Source organism: Chenopodium album, chromosome 6 (assembly GCF_948465745.1).
Source record: "Chenopodium album chromosome 6, dcCheAlbu1.1, whole genome shotgun sequence".
In the NCBI taxonomy this organism is placed as follows: domain Eukaryota; kingdom Viridiplantae; phylum Streptophyta; class Magnoliopsida; order Caryophyllales; family Amaranthaceae; genus Chenopodium; species Chenopodium album.
The window spans coordinates 6,261,126-6,286,340 of NC_137839.1; the positions used below are offsets into that span (position 1 = coordinate 6,261,126).

General features: G+C 33.7%; 1 protein-coding gene across 3 annotated transcripts; it reads left to right on the plus strand.

The window, feature by feature from the left end:
- Positions 1-1,318: 1,318 nt before the first annotated feature.
- Positions 1,319-24,873, plus strand: LOC145635747 (protein ENHANCED DISEASE RESISTANCE 2-like). 3 transcript variants are annotated; one of them, XM_081687090.1, is made up of 22 exons: positions 1,319-1,874; positions 2,748-2,822; positions 2,961-3,014; positions 3,691-3,756; positions 4,055-4,113; positions 5,465-5,541; positions 6,890-7,012; positions 7,910-7,944; positions 9,305-9,405; positions 9,568-9,663; positions 11,926-11,990; positions 12,181-12,252; positions 14,966-15,139; positions 15,603-15,796; positions 15,874-15,937; positions 16,646-16,821; positions 19,590-19,691; positions 19,963-20,010; positions 20,876-21,019; positions 21,135-21,230; positions 21,756-21,857; positions 24,579-24,873. In XM_081687090.1, the coding sequence occupies exons 1-22, from the start codon at positions 1,650-1,652 to the stop codon at positions 24,663-24,665; spliced, it is 2,235 nt and encodes a 744-aa protein (XP_081543216.1). In that variant the 5' UTR covers positions 1,319-1,649; the 3' UTR covers positions 24,666-24,873. The 3 variants fall into 3 exon arrangements, with proteins under 3 accessions (XP_081543216.1, XP_081543217.1, XP_081543218.1); XM_081687091.1 differs by having other exon boundaries at positions 2,748-2,810; XM_081687092.1 differs by lacking the exon at positions 2,748-2,822.
- The last annotated feature ends 342 nt before the right edge of the window (positions 24,874-25,215 follow it).

Genomic DNA, 25,215 nt, shown 5'->3' on the forward strand with positions numbered 1-25,215 from the left:
TGAGAATTTTAAGGATAGACATGATATGAATTCAAATTCAAAAATAAAAAATGTTACATATAAGCCATTTCATTTAAACTAACTCCATTTTAATTGAATTTTATTAATTTATTTATTTATTTTTATTTTCAAGTCTTATTATTATAAATCCGTGCATTTGCACGGGGATAAAACTAGTTATATTAATGAGAATTACAAATTCTTCTTTTGATTTTTTCCTCTTATTTCTCTTTCCCTCTCTACCTTTTCTTTTTCTTCCTTATCATCTAAAAAGTTCAGCTGTCATTAATGGAAGCACAAACTATTTAAAGCTGTCGACTTACTTCTTCTTGGTATCGAAGCCTAGATTTGTTGGGCTATTTATGACTGGGCATTTGTCAAGCCACTAATTATTTGGTTAAAGGGTCTCTATTGGATAAATGTTCATTCCCAATGAGGATTATATTGTATCTTTTGGTGTTCTATAATTCTAAGGACATTCACAAGTGAGGGGGAATGTTGAAATCCATTGTAATCTACTTGTGAGTGTCCCATATTAGAAAAGAGGGAGATAGTTTCACTATATAAGGTAGAGGATTTTTTTTTTTTTTTTTTTTTAAAGTATATAAGGTAGAGGAGTTTGGCCTACTGTATTACACTTTAATATGTAATCTCCTTAGTCTTATTTGTGGACTAAACTCTCTTCCTCGTTGTTCAGGTTGCTCAAGTCCATTTCATATCATCTTAAAATTTAACACAATGTCTTAAGAACTATTCGTATAGTTTTATACCTTGTAATCCATATTGCATACCGACGTTATTGAGATTTAGGCGGCATCATTTAATCCAATTTCAATTACTTTATCTCAATATTTTTTTTTCTATATATACGTGAGTAAAGTTGTAAATTGCCTTTCCCCTAAAAAAAAAAGTTGTAAATGCCTTTTGCTATTCAAATTAGATTTATATAGCTTTTTTTTTTTTTTTTTTTTTTTTTTTTGCTATAAATTTAGTTAGCTAGATTGTATTATACCTTTTCTCATTTATGAACCCACACCCTCAAGTTTAGATACAAGGTTACAAGGTACCAAAGTGTGTAATCACTAAATTGTTAATGATATTAGTCTTTTGAGGTAAAATATAAGTAAGGATTTTATACTTTTTATCATAACATTTAAGCAATAATGTCTCAACCCTAAACTATTTAAGGCACCTCATAAACGTAAGTTTATATAATACACCGAGTTTAAACTATTCAGATTTTAAAACTAAATAAATAAAATCGTTTGTATATGAAAATACATATACTCGATCGACTTATATATTGTTCGCACGTAACTCATTTAGATTTATATACTCATTTATAATCATCATACATTCCAAATCCGCCACCTCAATCAATTATTGATCCCATAGTGAGTGCATGAAGAATCAAGAATGTGTAAAGTACTAATCAACATCAAAAGAAAGGGAATCAAGTTTTGCGTCTAAAAAGCAAAAAAAATAAAATAAAAAAATAAATAATGGTAGGTTAGCAATAAATAAAGAAAACATACTCCTTCCATCAAAGAAAGACACAAATTAAGCGGAAACCAGCCACGTGTCGAATGTAAAATTGTAAAAGCAGTGAATGGGTGGGGCTGAAACTGAGAGAACTGAGATCGGCAATCATGTCGCGGCCAATGAGGCTGAGATCCCTGTCTGACGGAGATGGATCATCCCTGTTATTAAGCGGAGAGTTGAAGAAGAAGAGACCTAAGTTCCAGTATTCTGGTTGGGTATTTCATCTTGGTACTAATAAGATTGGCCATGAATATTGTCATCCTCGCTTCTTGTTTGTTCGTGGCAAGTATGTCGAGATGTACAAGCGTGATCCTCATGATCATCCTGCCATTGTCAGTTCTTTCTTCTCTCCTTTTCTTTTTATTATTTTTGTTTCTATTACAATTTGATGTTGGAGTTAGGATATTGCTCAATTTTCAAATGTTTTGAGACCTGCATAATTGCCTTCTATGAGTATGCACTTCACCTTGAAGAATTGAGCTAAAACCTTTGACAAAATGGTGATGTTGTTCAATTATTGGCTACTCCCCCGTTCCACAATGATTCTTGTTTGGAAGCTTTTTTAAAAAAAGAGAGAATCTTCTAAATCAGTAAGAACAAATATGGTCATGTGGGATCTAGTTTTATTCGACTTGGTAGGTAGATTATTAATATCCAACTTTTATAATTTTTGCTAGCGTGGGATTAAAAATAGTTGCAGTCAAGGATGGGTAAAAATTTGCATCAATTTACGAAAGAGGAACATCATTCTCTTCTGAAACGGAGGGAGTATTATTTCAATGATGATGGAATTTGTGTGTAGATACAGGATGAATGTGTCCCCTATGGAACTTCAACTTCAAATGAGTTTCTGTTTCCTAGGCTGTTTAGATTAAAACAATATGTGGATGTAACCGAAGCATAGAACTGGAGGGATAATAGGAGTTTAACAATGGACAATTAAAAATGGTTTTAGGCTGATATTAGATTTTGGGAAAGATCATTGATAGAGAGAGCCTAAACTCTTCTGTTTAATTATGGATAACGCCAAAATTATTGGATCATAATATCATATTCATGGATGCACCATGATAAGTTTGTGGGAGTCACCAAAATTAATGGATCATGGTTAAACACCTTTATTTTAAAGATGACTCTATGAATTTTCTATCTTAATAACTAACATAACATAAGCATCATTTGCACTAATTGTATTCTTGTTGCAGAAACCTATACGGAGAGGTGTTGTGGGACAAACTCTTATGGTAGAAGAGTTGGGATGCCGAAAGGTTAATAGTAGTGTAAGGCACTTGGGTTTGAATATACTTTTTTTATATTTTCTGTCCTAGTTCTAGCTCATTATCAACTTCTGAATTAATTTCTGAGGATTATTATAAGCACTCACTTTTCTTTTGTTTTTTTTTTTTTTGTTTTAATAGGATCTGCATGTTCTTCGATTCTACAATCGATTGGATGAATCAAAGAAGGGAGAAGTAAGTGAATTTATAAAATCTTTGCACGATTCAATGGAACCTGGTTATGTGAACTTTCACAGTAATGGATCTTGAATTCCTGATGGTGTGTTTTGTGGCAAGTATAGCCATATAGGGAGTTAGAAGAACCCTAAAAAGTTGTAAAATTGGCATGTTTGATTTATTAAATTACTCCATTTTTAATGTCTAGAGGATTTTGCTTTAGTAGAGGTTATATGGTATTGTCGGGGTTTATTGCTATTTCTTCTCTTTTAGCTCATCTGCAGATTTGTTATACGAAGTTCAATAAGCAGGAAGGACATAATATATTGTGGTTGATTTGGCTGGAAAAGAATGACAAAATTTTCTGTAGTTTGGAATCTTCATTGATTACTTTATGGGAGTCAATGATGTTATTAGCTTTTCTTCAGTCTCACACTCTTGGAGCCTTTTTATTGATTGCCGCTTGTTCCTTATCGATGGATTTCTGTTTTTTGGTTCTTCGGGTTTTTTTTTTTGTCCTAATTTGACAGCAAAGTATAATGAAATGTATTGTTTATCATGGAATTGCCTCTGTAGTTGCATTCATATTGATTACTTTATTGCCTTTGTATATTCTGAGTTGCCTTTTCTTTTTGGGTGGGTGGTAGTAGAACTGGAATTTCTTTGAGTAATTTGATTATTTTCTTTGCTGAAGATTGCTTGTGCTACAGCTGGAGACGCTCAAAAATGGTTGGAAGCTTTTGAGCAAGCAAAGCAACAGGTATTGAATTAAAACTTGATGTTGATTTTAGCAAGTTCTTTCGTGCTGTGAAGATTATTACTTAATTTACACATTGTTAGATGATATTAAATCTGATTCTATTGTAATTATTACTTTCTCATCCAATATATGTTAATTATTGTTGAAGAATGGAAACTCCTTTCCAATGCCCCTCTTAAATATCTGTAAAAGCTGATTTGGTGAAAAGTATGATGCTATGCTCTCTAAGGTGGATGTACCACCCATATGTTTATTAATTTATTTATTGGTTATCACAATGTTTACTTCGTTTACACAGGCAGAATATGAGCTTTCAAGAGGTGGAAGAGCCAGAGACAAGCTGAATTTGGAAGCCGAGTATGTCTACTATCCATGTAATATTGATTCTTGTATAGATTATTGATCTAGTAAGCTTAGGTTGTTGTGGCTCAAAGAATACCTGTTTCTACTAACCTGCTAGAGTTCTCTTTCTTGTAATTGTAATGATTTATGGATTGAACTCATTGGATGGTTCCATTTGTCTTTGTTCCTAGGTATATCTTGTCTTGGTATAATAGATTGGATTCTGTTTTATGTGATCTTTCTCAATGCCTCAATAAGCACATTCTTGCTCATAAGTTGTGATGGCACACCTGTTACCCCCCCCCCCCCCCCCCCAAAAAAAAAGGTCACATCATCATTGTATGTTCAACTGTTCCATTTACTTGTCCCATATGATCAATATTAAGTTCAAAAGTTTAGGCATTGAAGGTAGTTGATATATTCATTAGCTTACAGTTAGTTAGTAGTTAAAAAGTGGGCCTGTCAAATATTGAATATATCACTTGGAATCTCAAATATATATCCCGATCCAAATCATGCCAAGATAACTGTGAGAAGTACATTTGTAAGTTGTTGCTGATGCTTGATCGGTGTTGGAAGACTAGTTTACTTTTTGACCCTTTGACAATTTGTGCAGACCTTTCTTTTCTTGTTTCATTTTGCTTATTTTTTGCTTGACCGTTTGTTTATAACCTACTGTTTGATTTGAGTTGGACGTATCTGAAGTTTAGTGGTGACTTTTAGCTTTAGAGTTTAGATTACTTCTTTTCAATTATACTTGTCTATTCTCCTACTAAAGATGTACTTGAAAGAAGAGATTCCTTCTTGCTACTAGGTGATTGTGAAAACGATGATCGCCATCTGCAGGTGTTTTAGTTTGGGGCTATGCCTAAGGTCACTGGTGCTGGTAGAGTAGAAGGTTGAAAGTTCTTTTTGCCCCATCTGGGTATTTTTATTTTATTTTATATATTTTTTTTCTAGCTTGTGTAAAGTCAGAGAGCTATACTCTGCATGATGACTGTAATCTGTCCTTTCTCATTCCAGTGTATAAGGTCATGCAGGATCTCTAGCTCTATTAGTTTTTTCCGGCTCTAATCTGCCTTTTTTGATGATTCTATTTGTTTGAGGGCATTGAACCTCTCTTTGTCTAGGAGATAGATTCAGTTAGTCTCTTTATACATGCAACAGTTTGTCAAAATTGGAACATATCACTAATTGACAGACGGCATTGATTGAAGTGTGCTCCATAAACTGTAGATTTCTCATGCTTTCTTATAGTTACAATGCCTGTTTATTGACCCAATATCTCATGCCTTACATGTTTCCATTTTATTGGGTTGTTATCAATCTTTTGAATAACTTATAATCTTCTCTCTTCTGTGGAAAGGATTGATCTTGACGCACATCGCCACAGGGTGAGGAAATATGCTCATGGCTTCATAAAACTTATAAAAATCGGACAAGGTTAGTTGTTGTTAACTGGTATAGCAGTAAATGGTGATTCCATCTTCTAAAAGCAAAAATTGAAAAATATATGGTGGTTAGGGAGCAGGGCACTAGGATGGCAATTTGTACTGTTAAAGTGGTTTCTTCTAAAACAACTAATGCAGTACTTTCTGAAATGAGATTCCATCTTTGGGTAGAACAAAAGAAGCTATTCCTGCTCCAGTGCAATGTATAAAACTTAGACAAGCTGCTCCATATAGTTTGGGATATAGTTTGGGATATGCAAGTACTCTTCTTGCGCCTAATATTTTTCAATTAACTAAATCTTATATTATTAAGATGCTGTACGATAAAAAAAAAAAGCTATAGATCAGTGCCCTGTGTAACCTGTGTTAATGTTTAGGCCTCATCATTGGTAGCGATGTAATTGCTGGAAAATGAGCTGATCCCTTGCCCTGGACTCAACAAAAAGCTTGATGGGTTTAATTAACACTTTTAGTTTAAAGCAGGATCACCTCCCTATTCAACTTCAATGTTCTTTTTCCTTATTTTTTGGAAGTTCTTTATTATGTTTTTGTAACTTGAACACTGACACGAAAAGATCTTCACTTCCGAATTTGTGGTATAAGATCTTCACTGCCTCTGTTCTCTCCAAACCAACATCATGCCCAATGTCTAATCAACACTACTCTTTTTCCTGCTACACATTAAGGGACCAACAACAGTAGAAATCACATCCTTTCTTCTTCTATGTTAATTTTAATGTCTTTATATTTCAGTAAAAGAATTATTGATTCCTCATGACAACAAGCGTGACCTTCTAAGTTCCAACACACTTTGGGTACTTATTTTTGGCTAATTTAAACTACTTATAGAAAGGAAAAAAAAAAGGAGAAAAGCTTAGACAATAAACAGAACTACCTGGTTTTTTGTGCAGTTGTCATAGCTTATATTAGTTTTGCTCTAAATAAATAAATTGAACCTACTTCATTACTTTAAGTCTCATATTTATCAAATCCAAACAGGAAAAGAATTGCTCTTCCTTTTTAAGAAGAGGGACAGAGAGAGGGTTGCCACTTGGTGAGTTGTAGGAATATGTGAATGGCTGGTCAGGAAAGTAATAAAGTTTTCCTTATATTCACTAGAATTTTAATAAGGTAAATCTTTGAAGTGTCTATGCGTTCGGATTCCGTATGGCTTTATATTACAGATATACCTATGTTGTGGAAGTATGTTGCTTCTAATCAATCAGTCAATCAAAGCCTTAATCCCATAATGTTAAAACACTTTTAGACATATAAGAACTTCTCTGGAACTTGTTTCTTTTAATGAGGAATAATTATTCATTTCTCTATTATCAATCCAGAGCCACTTTTGCGACAATCATCATCCTTGGCAGAGAATGCCCGGACAGATGGCTATATGGGAGTTGATGGAGATGCTGATGCAATTGAAGCACATACATGGAAATGCGTATGCACCATGAATGGTTAGTATTTGTTATTAAGGTTGTAGAGTTCTAAGTTCTGATTGATAAGTTGTTCTTGTAAATTATTTGGCTCTAAGTTTCCTAGCTTCTTTACTGCTTTGTCCAGTTTCCTTGTGTGTCCATATATCAAATCAGCTATAGAAAAGGTTTTAAGTACTGTAGTATCTGTAATTCAACATAGAATTACTATAGGTTGATATAAGATTGTTTCAGGCTTTAGATTATTAGCCATAAATTTTCTAATCTTGACTTTTTTCCATTAAATATTCAGTGTAGCTAAGAAATTGTAAGAATTAATATTCATCTAAGCATTAGGATGATAAGCGGTGGTTAGCTCTCCACCTCTGAACTCTAGGACCATGAGTTCAGGGCTTGTTGTTTGGTGTTCCCTCCAGTTAAGAATTGGGGCCTCACTAGCTAAGTAGCTAGCAGTTTCCTGCCTTATCCCCTCTTGTCAGTTTATCCCATATTTCCAAAAAAAAAAAAAATATTCAAAGAAATGAGGAACACACCACTACAAATTTGACGATCTAATTGAGGAGAGATGCATACAATAAATCTGACTGAAATAGCTTTTTATTTATTTATTCCTCTCCATTTTTCTTTTGTGAATTTGTTCGAGGGGGGAGAAGCTTAATAGTGAAGTTTTGTTTATCTAAAAGGTAATGGTGAAGATTTGTTTAGTAAATTCCAACTATAGTAGCAGGTACATTCCAAGCTTTGTTGTTCTGCATTTTTACGATCTTTCCAGAATATATTCTATAATGTTTCAATTTTTCAAGGACAAGCCTAATCTTTGGCAACAAATTTACAATGATATCCTTTTATTGATTCTTGTGGTGCTTTTTCCTTTTTGTTTTGCTTTTGGTTGGTTATACTTTGCTTTCTCATTTGCAGGAATTAGAATCTTTGAGGATGTTGTAGAGTCCAAGGTATCCACAATGTCATATTGTTTTCTCAATACACTTTATAATTTTTACCAGTCTTGTGGTTATATTTGCTCATACCCCTGACAATGTGAAAAAGGGGGTTTTTTTTTTTCCCCACTTAATTTCATTCCTGACTCTTAACAATCTTGCTTTTCCATGCTGCTGAACTTGCATAGGAAAAATCTGTATTGAATAAAATCTAGGAAGCAGGGGGGCATGCTTAATGTGAATGAAAAACGATGTAGTATGGGAAGCAATCAACCAATTGCTGTCATAGTGGAATACTGAAAGCTCTTGGTAATTAATACCAATGCAGATATCCTCCCTGTATGCATGTGCACCCTTTCTAAATTTGGAAATGGGATCATGCCATGAAGAAAAGACAGATTGTTATTTCCATATACTTAGGCCCTGTTTATTTCACCTGATTTTTTGCTTATCTAGTCTGATGTGGGCTGATTGATCTTATTGTCTGATTTGACCAATCTTTGACGTTAAGTGTACGATAATATGTAAGGTAAAAATATATCAAGTGAGATCTTGTTAGATTCGTAATAATGTGTATTTTATTAATATGTAATTTGCATAATTTTTTTCATTACGAAATTAAAGATATTTAGCGATAAAAAATTGCATATAAAACGATGATCTGATCTGAACTTATTTTTTCTGAATTAAGTAAAAATAAGGTGAACTAAACAAGGTTAGCTCATTTTTCGCCAGATTAATTTTGCTTCTTTTAGAAAACCGAGTCTAGGGCATTAAAAACCAATTTAAAGGCCCAATTTTATTATTTAGGTTTTCTTTTTTGTTTACTTCTCCTTCCGTCCTTAAATGCAATCACCAAATAAGTATCCTGTTACTTAAAATGGATAATTCACCCTGCTTATCTCATCCATCCCATATGATGTGGGTTCCATCACTGCCTCTCTATATGTAATGGATGTGCTACCCCCATCAATCGATTTCTTTTCCTTACTTTTCCACTATATACCAAAAAATCTTGCAATACTCTACTATAATTAATATGCATGCTCAAGCATGAGAGGACAGTAATCTGAAAATGGAATCCAATGGAGGGAAACTACCGAATTTATTAACATACCAATCATGGTTGGACCTACGGAGTTCATTTGCCAAGAAATTTGTGACCTTTTTACTTGTTAATTTTTGTGGAGGATCATTATTTCTCTTGATTTTAGTTACTTTTAATCTGATATCTGATTGCAAATTTTTTTTATTCCTATTTCGGTTATTTGCTGCTCACTCCCTTATTTTAGCTTTTGGAATAAGGAGCTGTAATATGCTTCCTGTTTATTTTCTGCCAAAGTTTCATTCACGCTTTCTTTTGTTAAAATACTAGGCTGGTAGAGGCATTCTTGTGAAGTCTGTGGGAATAATTGATGCCAAATCGGATACTGTCTTTGAGGTTCTTATGAGCCTTGAACCCTCTAGGAGATATGAGTGAGCTTCTTTTCTCTGTTCATCCTTGTCTTTTGTTTTTTTTTTATAAAATTTATTGAGGGATATGTTAATTTTGTTTTCTCTTATCATTTTACTTTGAGAATTTATGAGTATGCTATACATTTAAACTAATTATGGGGTAGCATCTGTGCATCATTACAGGTGGGATATGTTGACTAGTGACTTGGAGCTTGTTGAAAGCATAGATGGGAATTATGATGTTGTATATGGAACATATGATCCGAAATATTTCACTTGGTAATATATTTGTCTTTTCACCCTATCTCATCTTGTTTTGTCACTTTGTGTTGTGCTGCTAGAAATTACATTCTGGTGGCTAAATTTCTTGCATTTTCACATTTTTCTACATAGTAATTTCTAATCTACATTTTTCATAACTTTTAGAACATTAAAGCTAGAATGTTTCTTTACACAAGCTGTATGTGGAATATTAACTTTGGTTCATTGCATTTATCCTCGCTGTTAGCCATTTATGAAAGGAGTACGACAACAATCATTTACTTTCTTTTTGTACCCCCCTCCATTTTGTTTTTTGGTTTAATATGAAAAGGAAAGGAGCTCATCTCAAAAACATAGGTTTCTTCCAGGAAAATAAAAGGAAAGAAAAAAAAAAATCAAATTGGCCCTGGTGAAAGTTTTAGGAGGAAGCATATTCTACAATGTAGCTGGTCAATTTCACAAACCTTGAAAAAGGAAGGGTAAGGAATTAGTGCTTAGAGAAACGATAGCTCTATGTATGAATATTCATATTTGGAGAAAGAAGATTTTTTTTGTGGAAACCTCTGAGGGAAATTTCTCATGCTTCCGATACACCAACTTCATTTTTTGATTTTTTTCAAAATTAAAAAATACTACCCATCAGATGAGGTAATTTCAGTGTAAATACCAATATTTTTTTTACTACAAATTAAAACACTCTGCGGAGAAGTTCGAATCCCCAGGACTAGTGGCTATTACCCTTCTTGAGAAATTTACATTGTAGGTGAAGAAGGATGTTAGTTGGCATAGGTACTGATAACATACTATAAATGTTCATAAAATCTCATATTCACCTTTCATGAGAACAATTTTTGTGCAACCGACCCACTTCTATAGAATTTACCTTTTTATTGTTAGATTTAGTGTTTTGATGCTTTGAGTTGCTCTTTTAATTAGGGTTACTTAACCCGTATAAGGAACTTTACTATATTATAAAAAAAAGGGTCATTTTGAAGAGTAGCTTCAACATGGATGCATGCAAAACAAGCTGATAAATATTTTGAATTTCTCCAATATGAAGTTAATACGAGTATTTTGTTTTTTTTTGGAAACAAATCAATTCATTAATAAAAAGCCACCCGGCATCTACACATGAAATCTAAATTAACAAATACATAGAATTGAATCAAATTAGGGTTTCCTTCATCAAAGCTACGATCGTTGAAAAGATCTTGCACTGTGGTAGATCTCTTGCACACATCGCTGGAACATACAGCCTTTTCGGAGAGACGGTTTAACGATATGTTGTAGCCGTAAGGATGATTTTCATCTGATTCGCTTGAACACTTGAAAACTTTGACAAACGTTGTTATCCCGAACAAATCTTTACCAACGAACGGACAATAGGGCAAAAGATGATTACCTTTTTGATAAACCCTAACACGCAAACAAACCCTAAACATAAACAAACTACTAAGGGTTCGTTTGGCATCACCGTGGTTTTCTTTATTTGGTTTTTTAAAACCATATAAAATATGTCACATAACGAGTCAAAAATTATTCAAACTTATTAAAATCATGATAATTTTGAAAACTGGCAACAGAAAAGTGGAAACACCTTTTTCCTGTGTTTGGTTTTTAGTTTTCAAAAAAACTGAAAACTGAAAACAAAAAACGATGTCAAACAAGCCCTAAACTAACAAAAAATAACGACTCCACCATAGGGAGACGAACGAATATCTACACTATTCATGTACCTTTATTGAAAACCTAATTAGCAAAACTAAAGAAAATTAAGGGAAAAGGGTTGGAAATAGTCTAATTTCCAAAATGACCAAGATTATGGAGAAACCCTAGAAGAGAGGAGGAAAGAGAGAGGCGAGTTGGATTTTTTGTGTTTAGTTAGTTAAGATTATATGAAGTTAATATGACTCAACTAATAATGTACTGAGATTTGTCCACAGAAAAACTGAATAGAGAGTTGCAGTCTAGGTATGTGTTTGGAGAATATTAGGTTGGGTTTTAGAAGATATTGTGATGTCTAGAACTGTAAATCAATATAAGAATCCTAACACAGAATAGGCTATAAATTCGTTACCCCTGATGTGGTATATACAATATGTGCAGTGAATTGTGAATACTCTATGTCAACCAAATTAAAACAATCGAATTTTACACACTGCTAATTGCTCTTCATTCTTCTTTAAGTTAGTACTTTCAATTGTCCTGTGAAGTCTTTATCAGCAAAATTCCTGATGGATAATGTGTGAATAATATGTGTGCTTGCTATTCCTCACGTAGGTGGAGTTCCAGAAGGGACTTTGTGTTCTCAAGGCAATGGTTTCACGGACAAGATGGAACATATAGTTCGTAAATCTTTCTCAAAGCTTCTAAAATTACTTTTTTATGTTTTGACCATAGATATTAGAATTTTATTCCAAGCATATCCTTGCTGTAGAGCGTTAATAGATAGGGGAGTATATCTAAATTTCCTATTGTTCTCTAAGTTTATCTCTTTTATTAATCCCGACTGACTAATTTTATTTATGGATGCAGCAATTTTACAATTCCCAGCAGTACATAAAAAGTGTCCTGCTAGACCTGGCTATCAACGAACAAAAATAAATCGTAAGCCATTTTCTTCTCAAGTTTTATAGCTCCTTTCTACCGTGCTACACATTTTCTTCCTCATCCTTTCATTTTTATAACATTTAGATGTAGCAATTACTATCCAAATTAATAAAAAATTGATGGTATTATAGTGACTCCCTTTAGCTTAGGGATTGCCTAATGCACAAGATTGATTCACAATTTGAGTGCTGATAGTATTACATAATTCGTTGTTTAATTACATGAATACTCCGTATAATACAGGCTCGATAGGGTTTAAATTTTGCGTCCTGTAAGAGTTGGATTGACTGTATAGTAATAAAATGATGGAGTACACATGTAAAGATCCATTCAATTAGAATATAAATACTCCCTTCGTTTTATTAACTTGCAACATAACACTTTGGCATGCACTTGATGGAGGATGTTAGACTAGGTAAACAGACAAATTAATTGAAATAATTTTACCATCAATCTTAGTTTTAAAAAGCGCACCTGAGGCGCGCCTAGGCGCACGGCACAATGAGGCTCAAGATATGGCGCCTTAGCTATGTGAAGCTTAAAGACCTACAAGAGACGCACGCCTTTGTGCTTTTTTTTTTTCTAGGCTGCTTCTGGCGCCTTTGCACCTTATGTTGTAAAGCATCAATAGCTTTTTTATAAGTTGTTATATTCTATAAAACACTATGGGACTTTGTGACAGGCAGGTAAATTCATTTCTAGAGGTGAGAGAAATCCCATATCCCCCAATTTGATTTGAAGAACTCTAGCTATTGATCACACGGTCCTTTCACCTTTTCACATTATTCCAATTTTACACTTATTTAATAGAAATTATAATTTCTTTTCTATATGAATTAAGTGCGCTTCACCTACAAAAGGCGCGCGTCTTTGCCTTGCGCCTAAGCTATAAGGACTTTTGAGCCTTGGTGCACCTTGCACCCTTTAAAACTAAGCCATCGATAAGAATGGTGTAATATGCCAGGTGAAAGTGAGACCGTGAGCCCACTAGATAAGTTGCCTATGGCTCTCCCACGTTGGAAGTTGAGGAGAATTGAGGAAGCATGTCATTCCTATTTTAAAATTGCTCAAATAGCGTGTCAAGAAGGTGTGTTGGAACTCTTGGAAATATAAAAAAACAGAGGAAGTATTCATTACTAATTCATACTTGCTTGGCTTAGTTGTCTTTGAGTATTTATTGGGAGGAGCTCAGTTTTCTAATGGTTTGAACCTCTCCAACTCAAATTTTAAATACATGCAGTGCAATTTTACTATTTCTCTCTTCATACAAACACTAAACAGGTTTTTTTTTTCTTAGTCTCATAGCATACAGAAAACAATAGACATTTAATGAGGAGCAGTTACAGAAGGATTTATAGCAATTGCTCTGGCCTGCTCGATCACATGTGCATATATAAATTCAGAAGATGAAAAAATCAAACTTAAATGTGACAAAAAATCACCATAAATCAACGCTCCTGAGAGGCTTTCAATACTGAATATGGAAAGGATTTGATGTTGCCTTATGGCCCTTATCCATGCATTTATGCAATAGAGATTGCTTCCATTTGCTCCCTAGTTATTTTGTAGCTGATAACCTAGAAAAAGGATATAGAAGGAAATTATGCACCTAGCTTCAGCAGATAAAACAAAAAGTAGTAGGGTTACCCTCATGTTCCAATATAGTATATGACACTTGACAGATTTGGTGACATCGTAGACTATGCTAGAGGTGATTACCAAAAGTGACACAAGTTAGTAGAACTCCACCAATCTTTGTTTGAGGTGATGAATTTCCGAAAGCCATATTGTTGTGGACTTGTGGTGTCCAGTATGTCCACAAATCTCCATAGCTTTACAAATTCTATCCACAAAATCCTTTATTATTTTATTTCATTTTTTTTAATCATTTTAATTTGCAGGATTATGCCAAAAGTAAAAGAGTTTAGGCGCCTATTTTGCACCCCTCTCCCTCTCCCAGCCTCTTCTGCATCACGGGTCATCAATTTGGTTGACTACACTATGATGCAAGTTTACAGTGTTGTAAGCTTGGTATCCGTGATTGGACTGACAAAATTAATGGTTCAGAGTTCCAGAGCTTCTTGTGTGAACCTGTGACGGAATTTCTGCTAGCTTTTGTCCTTAATAAATCCTGCTCAAGAGTCTTGCTTGGGCTTGCAGGGGAAAGGTTGATGGGATTAGCTAGTGCTTTACATTTAATCATTCCTCCTTATGTATATAGCTGTTCAACTTTCCTTTTTAATGGAGTCCAACGCGGTCATTAATGTATATAGCCTTGAAATTAAAAATAATTAATGTATATAGCCTTGAAATTAAAAATAATTAAAAAAAAGTGATAACAAGTTGATAATTTAAAAATCACCAATCGAAACAAATTTAACACGATCCGATTGATTCATTTTGATGTATATATTAGTAAAGAGAATAACTTATTTGAAATGGAGGGATTATAATTGAAAGAGAGTCAAAGAGAGTAGTAAAGTTATGCCTACCTTCCATCATTATAAATTGTTCTGGATGGCATTCTATCCGTAAGTGTTTTATCTATACCAAATTCTTATAGATTTTTTTATTTTTTTTATTTTTTTTTTATTTATCTTAAGGTGCCATCCATTCCTCAGGTTTAAGAGATGCTACTGCATAGATTCCTGTAACTTTATTGCTCTTTCCATATTGTGAATAGCTTTTTTATTTATAATTTTTTGTGTAGCTTCTACTTGGGAGATAAAAGGTTTGGACACATCTGATGCCACAGCCGAATCTCCAAGATGTCTAGTGACACATATGTTGGAGATACAATCTGATAGCTGGGGTTCTTGGAAGAAAAGTCGCTCTTCAAAGTTTGAGAAATCTATCCCTTATGCATTGTTGTGCCAAGTTGCTGGTAAGTTGCTTCCTGTGATTTTCAAGTATTGTCTTGCTTGAGTAGCAACATTGTAAAGCAGTTAATCTTATTATGGAGAATTATTTAAAGAGCGGTGACTTTTAATTTTGTGGCAATTCCGGGTTTCTTATTGTTCATGCTGCAGTTATTATCTATGATAGCCTGATAGGTTCTCAGTAATAATGCCATTATTGTATATTTGTATTAATCAAAGCATGTTGCCTAATTGATCAGAATCGGGATAGCTATGTTAGGATTTGATATTGGGATCATTATATGCATAATCATCGCAACACATTCATAGGAAAGATTAACTTGTGTGTTTATAATGATAGCAAGAGTCGCAAGACATTGATTATGCAATCTTTAATGCAATGCCTTTCGGTGGATAAAATGTGCTTACATTCCATTTTTCATGGGAGAGTGAATGGCATGTTTTATATTCTTGTTTTTCATTGTATAGGTCTGAAGGAATATATTGGAGCAAATCCAATTCTTAAAAATAATTCAGTTACAGCAGATTTTTATTCAAATTCCTCCAGTGATAGTGTTTCCAGCAGTGAATGTGACGACGTTGCAGAAGAGTTTTATGATGCGATTGCTACAGAAACATCTGACGGTGAAGATAGTGATGATGATATTGAAGTTGACAAGAAGGTGTGAACTCTTCTGTTTATGTTTGGATAAATACAATAGACCCCTCTATTATAAATTAAATCAATAAGCTGTGTCAGGACTTTGTGACGCTGGAAAATGTATCATCAGACATAGCAAGCTTGTCTTTGAAGAAGTCTCCAGGTTCCCTTACTTACTGTTTTCTTAATATCTTTGTGTAACTTTTGACTGTTACTCCACCTACTTGAATTTATTAGTTGATATTTCATGAATATCCTCCAATTCAGTTGGCACGCTGCTAGTACTAGTCATTTTTCACAAATAAGATTTAATAATCTATGACTCTCTTACAAGGTACATCAATTGTACTAGAAACTATGCTTTCCTTCAATCTGTACCTCTGTAGAAATTAAACTTCTATCACTCTTTTTTTTTTCTCGTTAACAAAGAAATATCTGCTCAGCTGCTCACTCACCTCGTTTTGAGGTTTTGTTAGCACAATTGGGGATCAGCCTTTTTATTTTTCCTTCAATTTTTGGTATTTTAGCCATGAAGAAGACAGTTGCATCATCTCATATTTTCTGTTCTTCTACTGATAAGGCTGTGATATTCGTTTTTACTGTAGCATGTCTGTTGAATTTGGTTTGCTCCTTGAGTATCTTGCTGTTTTGAAAGGGGAAAGTACACCTAGTGCCGAGCTATACTGGAAACAATAAAGCGGGAGGGAGGATTTAATAAAACTTATTGTTAGAAAGACAAACCCTTGCTACTTCATTTGTGGCTCAGTTGCTACTGATATGCTTTATGTTGATGTGCTGTTTATTATAACCCCATATTATGCAGTGTAATGCTGTAATCCATCAATAATTTACTAGCTTTCTCATCCTGCAGCTAATGATGCAAGCAAAGTACTAGATTCAGCTATACCCCCAGTGTCAATCGATTCAAGCAAGTTTAATGGTTCACTGCGTAAAGGAAAAGATGATGATGACACAAATTGCTGGACAAATCCAGGTGGCGCGGGATTCATGATTAGAGGAGATACATACTTGAAAGACTATGTCAAAGTAAGTTTTATTATTCCTAACTTTCATTTACCTTTTACTCATCATTTATATAATAAAAAAAAAAGTCCTTAGCAGTCATCTTTTAGCACTTTAGTGTTTTATGCATCTGTTGTTTTGCAGTAACAATTTAGTATCCGTAAGATGCAATGGAAATAACAGACAGTGAACTGATATCAACAATCCTTGTTCTATCTTGCTGAATTATTTTTTGTCTCATTCAATGCTACTGATTAAGATTGTGTTGCAGTTGATTTAGGGCACTTCTTACCTGTTAAGGATAGTTATTAGTTTCTTTTGAATCCTTACTTTCTTTCACTGTGAGAGCCACAACAATCCCGCCCCTAAGGCCTTGTTTTGTTCACCTTATTTTTGCTGATGTTATTTGATCTGGTTGTTTGATTTGACCTAACTTTGACCTTTATGTGTATATTATATATAAAGAGAAAATATATTAAGTGGGGTCTTGTTAGATTCGTAATAATGTTTATTTTATTAATATGTAACTTTCATAATTTTTTTGATCTTGTCTGAACTTATTTTTTGTGATCTAAATTTATTTATTCGAAAATAAAGAAAAATAAGTTAAACTAAACATGTCCAGGAAAAAAAAGAAGTCAAACTAAACATGGCCTAAGTTCTTCTGCCTTCGAGTCCTCCTTGTACTTAATTTACATTGTTTGAATAGGGTTGCCTGCCTTGGCGCCTTCTTGTCTTTCCACTTTTTGCCACCACTTGATTCGGCTACCAATTTCTCAACGTGGATGGATTTACGATCCTCCTTGCTTCATAAATCTCTCCGCCTTGATTAGGGCTACCACAGTATCATCCAAAGGCAACCACAATATCCTCCTTGCTTCATAAATCTCTCCGCCTTAATTAGGGCTATCAAAGTTGTCTTCCCTACAAGTAAACTTGTTATTACAAAATTATACCTTTTAGGGAGAGAAGTCAACAATATAATTTCCTTTTCCTAAATTTTCTCATCTAAACTCTTTAATTGGGAGATCAAGCCGTTTAACTATATTAGATGATTATGTAGTGTGCCACCATCCTCCATCACAAGTGTATATAGATTTTTCTTCAAGAACTACTTGTTTGCTTGCTCCCTAAGCCTAAATAATGCTAGATTGATTATATACCTAAATTCTTCCTAGTTTCCTAATTACAAAACCTATCTAGCTAGGAAAGCATAATAAATAAAAGATATATGTATTTTTCAAATGAAAACACTCTACCTCGTTGGTTTTGGTAAGTTTAGTTTATTTCCTAACATATCCCAAATGAGTTCCAATTTTCTTGTCAAGTTAATGAAGTACACAAAAGGGTCCATATATGCATTTTTTTTTTAAAAGTTGTACTTGTTGGTGTAAGAATCCAAATGAAAACACTCTAGCGCAGACAAAATTTTAATGGCATTATTTAATTATTTTTCCAGTCACATGTGCAAAGAACAAAGGGAATACCATTTGCAGATCAATGGTTTAAATTTCCTGCCTAAGATGATTATTGAATAAGAATATGCTTTTTATTTTCATTCAGCAAATTTTTGTCTTTTTCCTTTGGGGTATTATAATCTGTCACTTTGTACTGTGAATTTTACCAGACACGAGTTATGTTTCTGATAGAATTTGTAGTTCTGATGGGTTTATTTAGCAGCTGCCTTGTATCAGCTGTATACAAGTCTCTCTCTATTTTGGGGGTTTGATTGTATAATGCAGAAATCTTACCATATTTCTCCGTATCTATTTAAAACAAAGATATCCATTAGGATTGAAATTATTTTTTTTGTGAAGATGGCTAGCTTTGATTGAAATTGACTTGGGTTTTTGTCAATCACTGGCCCACCTCTATCATCACGTTTAATTCTATCATCATCATGTTTATGGGTTATCAAATGTGAGAAATCCTGGTAAGAAAGAGTTTAGTCCACTTTTTGTTCATGTTGAGAAAGATACGCTTCTTCCCCATTCTATAAGTAGGTTGTAGTTCAGATTTTGAAGCAGTTAGATTGAAATAGTTCTTTTTGTTTACTTGCAGGAAAACAATGTTTCATAGAGATTTAGCCTTTGTCGTAAGAGGAAAAAAAAAAAAACACACACACACACACACAGAAGTGGTTAATTCTTGATTTTATGTCCAACTGTTTTTTAATTACTTTCCTTCTCAGCCTCATCTGTTAAAATAGCCTTTGACCTTTCCCTTTCTTTCGATTTGAGCTTTTCTTCCTGACGGACTGGGGGGTCAACAGACAAATAAACATATTTTCCACAAGATGTATATTTCACAAGTTAGCCAATCTTGGTAGACGTCTACAAGGCTTATTATTGTAGAAAACCCTTCAGTATCCTGTCATAGTTACAAGAAGTCTATCATCTGATAGAAGGAAGTTCATGCATCATTGACATTTAGTGCGTTTACTGGAGTATTATGCCATATGTTACCATTTCCCCAATTAGCTCCTGCCCTGAGCAGGTTAAGTGGTAAGATATACATAACGTCATGGCTTTACTACACAATAGCATAGAATCTCTTTTAGACTTATACCTACAATGGGAGTTTCCATTAGATCCTTAATTCCGGCAATTGACTGGATACTGATTCAGACTTTCATAGCGTATCTATATACAGCAGATTGGAGTCCATTTTACTTTTATTCATGCACACACAATGATATTATTTTTATATGATGTATATCTTACATTTAATTTTGTTGGGTTGTATTTTTTAATGAATAGCTGAACAAAATCTTGATTGTTTTTTTTTTCAAGGTAAAAGGTGGAGATCCTCTTTTAAAGCTCATAGCTGTGGATTGGCTCAAGGCTGACCAGAGCATTGACAAGGTTGCATTGCGTCCATCCTGTGTTGTTCAGGTAATTCAAATACCCCTTGACAACCCACTTTGCATCTGACATAGCAAATAGATTCAAGTTAGCTTTCAGCTCAACTTTTAATTGTTGATTTTAAACCCCCCCCCCCCCCCCCCCCCCCCCCCAACCCCTCTACTTAGTTACTGTAGGTATGAAAACCAGAGGAAAGGGGGTTTGAGTTTACCTAGTATGTGTTTTAACTCACTATGTTTTAGTTTCTGTTTAATTAAGGCCTTAGAATTCTGTTACCTCACCTTTTCTTCTGTTATTTCAGTCAGAAGCTGGAAGAAAACTTCCATTCATTCTCGTTTTTAATCTCCAGGTATGTTTGTCCAGGTTTATTCTTCTGTTCCCCTACCCTGATCTCAAGATTAGTCTTTCATGAGCTGCGCATTCGAGAATGTGCCTCTTTGATTATAGGACTTTTTTTTTTTTTTTTTAAATGTTCATGTTAGAACATCTCTTATTACTAGTTTTTCTTCCTATGCTTATGACTCAGATTTATGTTTATCAAGTAATCATTACTGTTCTGGAAAATACTTTCTGTTGGCTACTTGGCCAAAATAAATAAGAATGATCTACAATAGTCAACAGGTGATGCAGTTGTTTCAAAAAAAAAAAAAAAAGACACAGGTGATGCAGAAGCTGTCCTTTTATTCTGTGCACTTGTGCCATAAACTGAGAGTGCTTCTCTATGCAGCTGAACAGTGCAATAACTCTCTTCTTTCATAGGTGTAGAATTGCGAGTGTCAACTTTTTGGTTGTTAATACTTGAAGAGTTTCCTGCTTCCTAATTAGTTAAAAAAAAATAGTAAATTTCATCTGTTTGAATTGAGCGGAAAATAATTCATTGAAAATGTAGGATCTTTTATTTAACGATACATTTAGATGTATCTTTAGCTTTAGTCTTTTAAATGTTTCTCAAAGTTTTGACGACTAAGATTTTGGTACAATCAGAGAATTGAAGATCTACTGGGATGCCTAGGAATTTGGACTTTGATAATTCTAAATATTTATAAGGGTGGTAGCTTTTATTTTGACGAGAAGATTCTATACAGATAGACTGCTAATAGGTGTTATTATATGCTGAATCTTTGGAATACAATCATGATGTTATATTCTTCTTATTTACTTCCATATTAGTAGTTCCAACCTCAACTAAATTAGAGTTGCTCCTGTTGTTCCAGATTCCAGCCAAACCAAACTACAATCTGGTTTTTTATTATGCCTCTGACAGGCTTGTAAATAAAGATTCATTATTGAGCAAATTTATTGATGGGACTGACGCATTCCGTGATTCAAGGTTCAAGCTCATACCAAGCATTGTGAAGGTAAATACAATATAGGCTCATACAATGCAAGTGTTCGTTGCATGTTCAGTAAATTTGGGAAGCTTATTGACTGTAACTGACAATACTCAGAAACTAATTTCTTGTATTGGTTCAGGGCTATTGGATGGTTAAACGTGCGGTAGGAACAAAAGCCTGTCTGTTGGGTAAAGCTGTGACCTGCAGATACCTGAGACAAGACAACTTTTTGGAGGTGATTAAGTTGTTATTTAAATACGTTGAAGGCAGATGCACTTGACACACCTTTTTGGTTAGATTAAAAAATATCTGATGCTTATTCCATCTCTGAGCTGCACTTCAAACACACTTCAAACATCATTAATGTTTGACATAAGATGTGCCTTTTTCCAAGATGCGTTCTTGAAACTGAATTGGGGTGTATATATTTGATTTGGAGTATATAGAGATTTAGCTGATTAATATTTTGCGAAACTGATTCAGGGGTCATAAGTATTGTATTTAGAAGTGATACTCTATGTTTCTGCATAGATTTGATGTGTAGTTCAACTGGTCACTGATTTTCTGAATTTTATTTGGCTGTCATTCAGGTATCCTTAATTTTGTTTAGTTTTTACTAAGTCCAAATTGATGTGTGTATTGTGTGAAAGCTTTTCTGACAGTAATAAGAAGAATGTTATACTAGCATGTGATTTTTAAATGAGTGGTACTTATTACTTACGCAGTTTTCATTTTCCCCCTTTTTATGTTTATATGGCAGATTGATGTGGATATTGGCTCCTCGTCAGTTGCTAGAAGTGTTATTGGTCTTGTCCTTGGATATGTCACAAGCTTAGTGGTTGATCTTGCAATTCTGATAGAGGTTAGTGCTTCTGCTTCACTTGTCAGTTGTTCTTTTGTTATTATAATCTTGTTGACTCGGAGTCTGTTTCTTTCAGTTTTTCTGCCCATTTCAATGTTGCATACTAGCATTTGAAATCTCTCTCTTTCAGTTAGTCCTTCAATTAGCGGTTACTTTCATGCTTATTGTTCGTCATCCATGCTGATGTGGATCTAAATAGACCCATAAAGTAATGATGATAATACTCAATTGTTGCAGGATTTAAGAGTTTCTTGTTAATCACAGTCAACAAGATGAACACAAATCGCAATAAGTGTTTGGTTTTAACAAAACCGAATAAACAAGCATAACGCTTATCAATTTTTATAAACTTCAATCTGTCTAATTTTACATCATATGGCTTTATATAGCTGAAAACAAAACCCTAATGTAATTCAAGAATAATCCTACTAGCTTAAAATAAAAACAATAACTAATTAAAATAAATCTTAGTGGAATTAAAATAAGACCACAAAATATACCCATTACAACCTTGATTTATAAAATAACCCAAACCCAAACATAAAATAACCTGTAAGATAATTAATATTTAGCTCCCCTTCCCTACCATATCATTTTCCTCTTCTTTGCAATAAATTTTCCATTTTACGAATTCAAATCACATACAAGAACCATGGGTATCTTCGACTTTATAGTGTCTTTGAGGAAGGAAGAAAGTTCTAATGAACATTCTTTTTTTTTTGAGGGAATTCTACAAAGAACATTTAAAGTAGCTTCCAGAGGTGCATTTTTATTCACAGCCTCATGAAAATAAGATTTATATTACCCTTCTCCACCCCAAAAGTATGAACTAACGGACTAACCTATCTAGTAGTGGCTCATAAATAGTATCAAAATCTTTCACATATAATTTTCTATGAGATATTTCCACCTTGTACAAAATCAGTCGAAGGGTCAAAATGATTTTTTTCCTTTTTCCAGTAAAATTTCAAATGTTGTATCCTTTGATTCTATTTCATCTGTTTCAAACTCTTTTCTCTCCCTTAAAAGTAACTCCAAAGATTCAATAATATTTGTAAGATTTTTGTCATATATTTTGTAAGATTTAAAATTGACCGTTGTTTATCCCGTTCTCAACAACACAAATCACACTAACAATATTCTGTGCAAGTCTTTGACCAAAGTTCATGCTCAAATTCTTGTTTCAATTTAAACCATGTATCATAGATTTATAGGTTAACCTTCATGAAATCATTTAAGTATTAAATTTCTCCACCACTTCATAGCACAATTTGTGAATGACGAAATCACAATTGGAATAAAATCCTGAATCAATAAACTTGAAGATGCTATAAGCTTGATCGATTTCTTCAACACATCTCTTAATTACATTGTGACAAAATAATCCATCAAATTAAAGAATTTTAAGCTTGAATTTATCCTCATCCCTAGTCTCACACCAGAAACCCATATATTTCCCACCAATATTTAATGCTCCAATCAAATTTGGATAATGCATACAATGAACAAGATTTAACTCCAACAAAGTCAATATCAACATAAGCAAATAAAACAAAAGCCTCCAAATTTCTGTTGTGCCCAGAAATGTAACAAATCTCACAATGCTATCTCACTTAAATTAATATAGCACTTTCATATGTAACTCCAGCACTCCAACAATTTAATGAGATGAACATGAAACAAATTAACAAGGCAAAATCTCACGGCAACATTACTAAAGAGTTTTTAAAAAATATTACCAAGTGAATAAATTCAACGCAGGGCGGAAGGATTCACAACCTTATTCTGATATGAATTTAATGTGGATCTAAATAGACCCAATAAAACAGGAACGATGATAATACTCAATCCTCACAAGGTTTAGGGTTTCTTGTCAATTGCAGTCAGCAAGATGAACACAAATTGAGTATTTTTGGTTTTAACAAAACTGAATAAGCAAGCATAACACTTATCAATTTTCTGCCTAATGTTAACATAATCAATCAATCAAAGCTGCCTTAATCCCATAAGTGGGGTCGGCTACATGAACCAAAAGTGATTATTCCGTGTAGTTATCAACAAAAAATCTTCCTCCTCCATCCCTTACAATCAAATGCCTCATAGTCATGCAAATTCATTATTTAATATCCTTCCTATCTCCTTCCAACCAAGTCATAATAAAAAACCAAAAGTGTTTTACATAATATGGCTTTATATAGCTGAAAATAAAAACCCAAATATAATTCTGGAATATTCCTACTAGATTAACATTAAAACACTAACTAATTAGAAATAAATTGTAGTGGAATTAAAACAAGACCACCAAATATACCCATTACAACGGTACAACCTTGATTGTAATTTAAGTTATTTAACACAAACCCAAATATTAAAAGGCCCAGCATGATAATCAATATCACATGCTTAGATATATCTGCTTTTTTTGTTTCTCGTTTTTTTTTTTTTTCATGGATAATTGCCTGTCCTTCAGTTTTCTTGATTGGCTTATCTGACATTCCCAGACCCTTTTGTTGACGAGGTCCATACCAGGTTACTATTTTTAAGTGTAAGATTCTGTTTTGCATATGCCAATATAGAGAAAATTGGGATACTTCTCGAGAGATCAAAATGCTAGAAGAAAATAATTTGTGTTATTATTTGTTCATTTTTTATGCTAGCTAGCCTGGGTTATAGTTATGCATGGGAAACTATAGCCTATATTGACTTTAGTCATTTTTGCAGGCAAATGAGGAGACTGAACTTCCTGAGCATCTTCTTGGGACTGTACGGTTAAGTTGTCTCGAACTTGACTCAGCTGTAGAAGCTTGAGGCGGTATCAAAAGAATTTTTGATTCAGACATTATTGATCTCCATTCAAAGCATAGTAATACATTCTTTACTCATTTGCGTCCCCATTCTCTCACGCAACTGAGTTGGCTTAAAATCATTATTGTACTGCTTAATAGCTTTATATTGCTCTCAATTGAAACTTTAATGTATTCTTCCATGCTCATTGGTTCAGCTTTTATCATAGAAAGTGCGGCAAATCCTAGCTGTTGTTGAGAATGATTTATATATCGCCAATATCGGCCTGTGTATATGTACTAATATACACTATAATATACAAAGTATATACAATTTGCCCAGGCATAACTCCATAGAAAGAACACAACAACGATCTAACCAAGTGTCAAGTAAAAGAAACAAGCAGATGAATCTACCGTCAAGGTTTAAAATTGAACTCTGGAATTCCAGAGCCAGATTAATATGACTGTTAATTAGTAATGAAGAAGAAAATCTTGTTCAATAAATGTGACAGAGAGTAACTTGAACGCCCCTTTTAATACTAATGTCATTATCAAGAACATTAGGAAGCAAC